Consider the following 8060-nt stretch of genomic DNA (forward strand, 5'->3'; position numbering starts at 1 on the left):
GATCCAGATCCATTAAATATTTCCTGGGAAGGGGGGGTCCCTCCACGCCCCACACCTAAAACAGCAAACCCAAGCGTTGACTTGTAAATTTATTTTGGCACAGCTGTGATGAACAGTAATTGCTTTTTCCTGCTGCCGCCGCTAAAGAAAGTGATGAAAGCGGCTGAAATACGGTGGCGTCATGTTGGAATTTAATTAAAGGTAATGGAGCAGCAGTGCTGAAGGTGCTGAGGGCTGGCTGTGTGCCATGGCAGGTGATGGATGTGTGACACTGGGGTGTGGGACACGCTGTGGTCCCTCAGGAATGGCACCTGTGGGGAGAAGGAGGTTTCTAGAGGAGTACGAAGCTGAAAGAGCTGAGCTGTGCCTTCCCGACATGAATCACAGAATTCCAGAGTCAGTGAGGCTGGGAAATCCTTCCAACACCATCGACCGATCCTTACCTGAGTGCTGTATCCAGATTTCCTTGGACACCCCAAGGATGGGGACTCCAAACCTCCCTGAGCAGCCCCTTGCAATGCTAACAACCATTTCCATGGAGAAATTCCTCCTGATGTCCAACCTGACCCTCCTCTGGCACAGCATGAGGATATATCCTCTTGTCCTGTCACTAATCCTTCTTTCAGGAACCCTCTTCCTTAGCACGTCCCCAAAGCTCACCTCACTTTTCCCAATTTATCCAAGAAAGCAGCAACAAGATGCTGAGATTTGTTTGTCAAGTTGGCAACAGCAAATACATCCTCAGCAGAGGCCAGGGAGCCCATTAAAAGAGCAAACTCAGCTGTGCTGGGAAGTGTGAATGCGCTAAGCTGAGCTTCCTCAGTGCTCCTCTGCCAGCTCATGATGTGGAGAGGGGCCTAATGTAAATAAAAAATTCCAATTTGCTCCTATCACACGGATCCTGTGAGCTCACAGCTCTCACTTTGCAGAAGCTCTGCCTGGGCATGCAGCTGCGCGCTGGCTGAGCTGGTGCAAACCTGGGAATTACATGAACTCACCTTTTTCTGGAGAAAACAGCAACAAAAGCCCAAACCTATCCTTTCAATTTGTGATTCTGCCCACCATGGGAATTACCCCAGGCCCAGCAGCCTCATTACACAATCTTTGGAGAGGAAGACATGGGTTGGTGTTGGACAGCTGGAGGATGGGGGGAAAGCTGTGATTCCTCCTTAGAAGGAGGTTGGCAGCACCAAAGCTCAGCAGGATCAGATGCCGATTCTTTGTGGAGAGAAATCCATGACCCCTTTCCCTTCTTCCCATGGGAGAATCCCTGCCTTCCCTGGAAGGCATTTGGCCCCCACAGGGAAAGCAGCAGGAACAGACATGTCAGACCCTATATCCCCATGGGCAATCTTTGTTCCCATCCCTTGCCCACAGTGCCAATGCTGAATTTGACAGTGGATTTTCTATTTTTGCAGCCCCTCCATCATCCTCGTAGCTCTGGGAGCACCGAGCAGTGCCGAGGCTGCAGATGGGCTCTGCAAAAAGCGTTTCTTGGCTGGAAAGAGCCGGAGCTGGCTGTGGGAAGCTGGGACAGCATGGAGGGACAGCCTCCACCTTCCCTGCGAGCCCAGAAGCTGCCTCAGAGCTGCTGGCAGTGCCTCCCATGCCAGAGGAGCAGACGCGCCGCGCCGGCTGCTCCGGTTCTGGCAGCCTGGGGACAGGGCTGGTGTGAGCAGAGCCTTGGGAACGGATCCGTGCTGGAGCAGGGCATGGCTGCACCCCAAACCCCACAGCTGAACCTTCCACCACTGACTGATGGGCTGCTGAAATCCCCGTCCGTGGCTGTTGGGTGCCAGCCCTGCATACGGCACCCGGGAAGTGTCAGGGCTTTCTTGGGAGCTGACTGTGCCCGTTTGTCACCCTGTCACTCACAGCCACAGCACAGGTGTGACCCAAGAGCCCTCTGCCTGCCCTGGGCCTGCTCAGTTCCCTAGCAAGTCAGAGGTGACTCCGTTCCCTCCTCTTTCCCCCAACTGTTGGGCTGCTCGTCCCACCATGAAATTCTTGTTTGGTTTCTGGTGGAGCAGATTCTCCTGCCTGTCTGCAGGTGTGACCTGGGTGCTGCTGGCTGCCAAAGCACCTTCCAGGGCAGGGGAAATGGAGATCTGTCCTGAAACCTGGAGAACTCTTCCTTCTTACTCAGAAGCAGAGCCCTGACAGCCTGGAGGGGGCTGGTTGAGGTCCCTCCATCTATTTCCAGTGGAAATGTTTCTGCTTCTCCTGCTCAGGCCCCTAAGGGTGGAAGGAATTTACTCCCAAAAGTTGAAGGTGTACTTTGGCGCCTGCTTGGACACCACAGTTGGTGCTGCAGGACAGGACAGGGCTTCCTGTGGTCTCTGTCACAACCAGCCATTACATCCTGAGCTCATTTATAACTGGGACAACTGGGACGAGCCACTGGAAAATCCATGGCAGGGGTCAAAGCTGGCCCTTGCTGATGCAGCTTGTCTGGGTCCAAGGGTAAGAGTCCTGCTGGTGGATCTCCCTCTGGAATTTTCCACAGCGTCAGCCCCACCATCACCCCAGTGGGAAATGGTCCAGAGAGCAAATCCACAAGGCTCATGTTCACCTTCTTTCTTTCCATCACTTTCCTTCCTGCATGGCACAGAGGACGTGTTAGCCTAGAGAATGATGGGAGTGAAAGGGCTGGGAAAAGAGCACGCTGCAGGGACAGCTCTGACCCACAGTGGAGCTTCTGGAGGGGGTTTGGGGGCAGTTTTCCCTTTGAGGGGGAATTCTCCTTTGTTTTCACGTGGCAGAATCAAACCCGGAGTAAAGGTTTGGGTGTCTCTGAATTAACAAGGCAAGAGGTGCCCTCTGAAGCGAACACGACTCTGACCTTGCTGCACATTGGTGTCAACGTGGCACAGCTCCTCCTGTGATTGCCATGCCAGCTCTTCCATGGATATCACCCCTCTGCAGATGGAGCTCCTGCAGCCCAGACTGCTCTCACTCCCAGCCTAATGGAATGTGTTATTTCCCATCTCCCTCCCACTCAGAGTCATTACAGAGCTTCCACAGCTCACACTGCCTCAGCATTACTGGGAGCTTCCTGGAGCTGATCAGTCCCTGGACAAGGAGCGTGCCTTTGGATCAAACATTAGAGCTGTAATCCACTGCACGCTGCCTGTTCCATTACCCATTGGGAGCTTTCTCCTCTCCCCAGGGCTGCTTGCAGCAGAGTGCTCCGAGGGGTGTTGTTCCAGCACAAACAGAGCTCTTGGAATGAGCTCAGCGAGAACAGAACTCCTGGTAGGTTGGGAGGATAAAATTGGATTGGAATTGGATATATTCACGTACATACCATTGATCTCATCCATCCGTACTTTACATATGTTGGATTTCCTGCTGCCAGCAGAGAGGAGTAGCTCTCAGATAAGCCAAAGGTATGGAAATGGAGAGCAGGATGTTCAAGTGGAATTAGGATTTCAACTTGGGGTGTGTTTGAGAGGCAGGAGAAAGGGCAGAGTGCAGTTCCCTCACACTGTGCCTGGCACAGCTGCTCCTCACTGTGCTGGTGGATTTACAGCACCAGGCTGAGAGGAGGGGTTTGGGCACAGGGAGGGGCTGCCCAGCAGGGCTCCTGCATTCTCCAGCAGTGTAGGAATGTTCCAGAGCACCCTCCTGGAGCAGGGAACTGAGTTAGGGACACACAGGTCCCCCCCTTGTGTCACCAGTTTGGCCAGGAGACTTGGTAACGGTTTGCCTCAGTTTCCCTCATTGCTAAAAGGGAGGGCTAAGACTTAAACTCCTCAAAGATTGATTCCTCAGGCTCTGACACACACCTTCACAGAATCCCAGAGTCCTTGAGGTCAGAAAATCCCTCCAGGATCATGGAGTCCAACCTGTGCCTACTCTGAGCACTCAGTGCCACCTCCAAGTGATACCTCCAGGGATGGGCACTCCAAACCCCCCTGGGCAGCCCCTTCCATGAGGAAATTCCTGCTGATGTCCAACCTGAGCCTCCCCAGCCCAGCCTGAGGCCGTTCCCTCTCCTCCTGTCCCTGTTCCCTGGGAGAAGATCCCAAATCCCCCCGGCTGTCCCCTCCTGGCAGGGAGTTGTGCAGAGCCAGAAATTCCCCCTGAGCCTCCTTTGCTCCAGGCTGAGCCCCTGCCCAGCTCCCTCAGGACTCTCAGAGCAGGGCTCAGGAAAACAGAGATGTTCCCCAGAACCTGGAGCCTTTCCTATGTCTTCTTTCCCACCTTGGGCACTCCCCCTCTGTTTGAGAGGCTTGCAGGACAGAAGACACAAATCCTCCTTTTAATTACACTGCACATTTATTAAATCACCTCAGATTTTGTTAATCTCTCTCACGAATTTCGTTTACATAAGTGGAGTCTTTCAGCTTGAGCAGCTCCATCACTTTCTCTTCTGATCCTGCAGATATCAGTCAGCTAAATAGAAAAGAGAGAAAAGCACAAGTGTCCTTAAAGCTCTGGAAAGACTGAATGAACGCCAGATTTATGTGTTGTTTCCTCCTCCTTCAGCTCCCCAGCTGAAAGCTCAGAGGCAAACTGGGATGAGCACAGGCAGAGCAGAGCAATCCCACAGGGAGAGCTGGACCCCCTTTCCTGGGCTTAAACATCCCAGAAAAGGCAAAGGCTCAGGGACAGCCCCATCCACCATCCCTCAAGCTGCAGGCAGGAAGAGCAGCACAACAGCCTGCCCCTGGATATTTGCTGCTGCAATTCCCACACACGATTTCCCAAAGGAAAAGGAGGATTTGCAGCAAATTGCAGGGTAATTAAGTGTCAGTGTTAAGCCCCCGTGCAGGCAGCGAGGTGTTCCAAGCTGGCTGCACATGCTGAGCTCCCTCGCAGGTACAGTTGCTGTTATAAGCTCTGCTGGAAATTGTTCCCTGGAGACTGAGGACTTTTTGGGAGGAGGAGGAGCAGGGAAGTGGCAAACAGAGCTGCTGGGAAGGGTTGTGTTGCTGCTTCCAGTCAATATCAGCTCTGGGCAGCACCTTAGGAGGAAATAACCTTTCCAGAAGGGTGCACACAGGAGTGGTTGGGATCTGAGGACTCCACAAAGTGAGCAAACACGACACAAAAACCCTGCTGGGGAATATAAATATCTCTGTGCTGATGAGCTGGTGAGAAGAAGGAAAGGCAGAATTCCCAAGGCAGAAATCAACCCTCTGACAGTACCATCTGGGGTGTCCTGTAACAGCTCTGCCAGCAGTTTCTCCAGGACATGTTGGTATTTTTCCAGCTGCCTTGGGGTGAGCCAAGCTCTGACAGGAAGGGCTTGCTGTGGAGGAAACCAGAGAAGTCAGAACAAAAAGGTGAGGGGAGCAGAGGGAGGGAGGTTGGGGTGCTTTGACCCCACTTGGATCGAGTTAGTGGAGGGTTTAGGACTTGGAGGGAAGAGGATGAGCCTCATATGGGGAAAAGCAACATTTTGAAGGCAACACACTCTTGAGTTGTTCAGAGTGCTGTTGCATAACCCGTGGGCTGGCTCAGAAATCCAGATAAAGGCACCTCCTGGCAGCAGGGATGCAAAGAAAATAATTTCTGAACCTTCTAATCCTCCACTGTGTGGCACATGGACCCTTCCAGCCTGAGCCTGCAGAGCTCCTGCCCTAGCAACAGCTGAGGACGAGCTGTGGTCCTGCTCCAGCCTGCTGGACTTGGAGCCAGCTGTGCCTGAAGCAAAGAGCTCTGTTCTGGTGCTGGCCAGCTGAGGGATGTGCTGATATTTCACACTTTGAACTGGGCATTTTGCTGTTTAAATCCTGTTACCAAGTGCTGGTGCATCACAAGTGCAGGAGGAGCTGCACATTAAGCTGTGCCTCGGCCAAATTCCAGCCTGGTTGGTCCTGCTGTCTGTCCCAGAGGATCTGTCCCTGTTTGGGGGGACCTGCACCCTCCTTTTGCTGGCAGAGCATGGCCAAGCTCCCTGCACTGCCCACACAGGAAAACGTTCCCTGTGCTCAAATGGCAAAGCACAATTTTCAGACTTAGCTCGCCAGGTAAGTCTGCCTTTGAGGGCTTAGCCTGGCACTTCAATCCCTAAAATTGCCCATTTTCTGCTCTGTGTACAGACTTGGAGCCCAAGTTTTTAAATAAGGCCTCTCCAGTGCAGAGAACTCTGGGGCCAGAGGTGACTCCGAGCAGGAGCTGAAGCAGAACTGGGAGTTCCTGCCTTGCACCTGGCTGGGCTTCACTGCCTGGCAAAGAGACCTCAAGCTGTTCTCATCTTCCTCAGGGAGAAGCTGTTGGATCTCAGGGGTGACCTGGCTGCTGAAAGACCAAGATAATTTAGGGTGGAGCTAAAACTTCTCTCTGATATAAGCAGGCAGGCAGGGGACATCTCTTGGACTCCTTGTCCCCTGCATATCCTCGTGGGCTTCTCAGAGTCCAGTGGCTCCACATACCTGGAGGGCCTTGGCTGCATTGAGATCCACACCAGATTGCTCAGGGAAACCTTCCTCCTCCAGCTGCTGCAGCGAGCTCAGGGATTTCTTCTGCCCTGCCTTGTTCCTCTCCTTTTCCTGCAGTTTCGGGGCAGAGAGCAGAGGGGGCGAGCTGGTGATGCTGGGAGCAGCAGCAAAGCCACCCTGTGCTGCCCCAGCAGTCAGGAATCCACAGTGCTGGGCACAGACCCAGCGAGGTGGTGGAATCCTCCTGAGAAGGGCCCATCAGCTGTGGCCTGAGTGGCCTTTGGGGACTGAAATCCAGCAGTGCTGGGGGCAGGGTGTGCGGGTCTGCAGTAAACAGGAGCCACGTGTGGTGGCGGAGCCCTGTCAGCAGGAGATGGAGCTGACAGCAGAACTGGGACCTTCCCCAGCTGTCCCACGGAGCCTGGCCTGGGTCTGTGCTGGAGCACTGCAAGGAAACTGAACCAGCCCTGCGTGTGCAGAGGTCGCGTTTTCCCAGCCTTTCTGCAGGTCTGTAATGTCAGCCCATCCCCGTTTATTTAGCTGCCTTCAGGACCCTCTGGGAAAAGCCAGAGGTGCTTTGGAATGTGACAGACACAGCAGGACACATCAAATGTGGCACAGGCCCCTGCTCAGTGTCCAGCATGTGAGCACAGGAGGGGCAGGGACAGCCTTTAGGCAGACAGATTTCCCCTTTGTTCATCCAGAAAACCCCAATCCCTGGCAGACACGGAGCTGCAAGGGCTGTGGGGTACAAGCACAGCCCGTGTGTGTCCCCATCCTCCCCAAGGACTTTGAAGAATGCCTGTGCTCCCCACAAACAGCAATTGTTATCCAGGGGGAGGTGTTGGGAATGGGATTTCTCCCGGTATCCAGGGGCTCGGCAGTGCGGGGGAAGCTCGCTGGGGCTGCGTTTCAGAAGCTGCCGTCTCCGAGCCTGCCTGACACCTTTCAACGGTATTTGTTGCACTTCAAAAGGAAAAACGTTCTCTCGGCACGTCCCAGAGGTGACAACCAGCCGGGGGATGGTTAATTATTTGTTACAACAAAAGAGCCATCGCTGAGCTGATGGGAGGCTGCAGCTGCTCTGGAAGAATTCCAGCTCCAGGAAAGGGAGAGGACCCGCAGGGACTGCAGGTGACACCCCCACAGGTGTGGCAGACCTTTGGTAGGGGGGGTCCAGGCTCTCCCTTTCTGTCTCACACCTTAAAAATCCCCTCTGCCTCCCCCCAAAGCCGTGGATTTTGGGAGAAGGATATCACAGTGTCTCCTGTTGGTGTGCACTGTAGTCTGGGGGATGAGGGCAGGAGAAACCTATCCTGGTTTATTCATTCCAGAGGGGTTACCTGCATTTTCTGGAAGTCACTCTGGGTGAAAAAGGGCATGAAGCCTTGGGTCTGCTCAGCCAGCACGGACAGCAGGGACACCAGCAGCAAACTGGCCACCACCTTCCTCGAAACCATCCTGAGAGCCTGGGCAGCACAGGAAAGGAGACACCAGGGCAGGAGTGGAGAGGGAGTTGTGACAAAAACGCCTTTGGCTCTGCACCAGCTGCAACCCAGCTCAGCCCCAGCCCACCTGAGGGATATTTACTCTTCCAGTTGCTCCTGAGCTGAGAATAGAAGTGCTTTGACTGAGAATAGAAGTGCCTTGACTGACAATTCTCTTCTCAAA

At 53.9% G+C, this 8060-nt stretch overlaps 1 protein-coding gene across 1 annotated transcript; it reads right to left on the reverse strand.

The window, feature by feature from the left end:
• Positions 1-4304: 4304 nt before the first annotated feature.
• MLN (motilin) lies at positions 4305-7849 on the reverse strand. Its single transcript, XM_036398159.1, has 4 exons — positions 7733-7849; positions 6384-6500; positions 5155-5257; positions 4305-4381 (listed from the first exon to the last, which is right to left on the reverse strand). Exons 1-4 carry the CDS (start codon positions 7847-7849, stop codon positions 4305-4307), a joined length of 414 nt encoding a protein of 137 aa, XP_036254052.1.
• Positions 7850-8060: the final 211 nt, after the last annotated feature.

This window comes from Molothrus ater, chromosome 25 (genome assembly GCF_012460135.2).
Source record: "Molothrus ater isolate BHLD 08-10-18 breed brown headed cowbird chromosome 25, BPBGC_Mater_1.1, whole genome shotgun sequence".
Taxonomy (NCBI): Eukaryota; Metazoa; Chordata; class Aves; order Passeriformes; family Icteridae; genus Molothrus; species Molothrus ater.

Excerpts from the sequence above, each read along its gene's own strand:
- MLN (XM_036398159.1), bottom strand. The coding sequence starts at position 7,849 with ATGGTTTCGAGGAAGGTGGTGGCCAGTTTGCTGCTGGTGTCCCTGCTG. Across the intron at positions 6,501-7,732 it reads GTGACTTCCAGAAAATGCAG|GAAAAGGAGAGGAACAAGGC; the intron begins GTAACCCCTCTG and ends CCGAAACTGCAG. Across the intron at positions 5,258-6,383 it reads ATGCAGCCAAGGCCCTCCAG|CAAGCCCTTCCTGTCAGAGC; the intron begins GTATGTGGAGCC and ends TTTCCTCCACAG.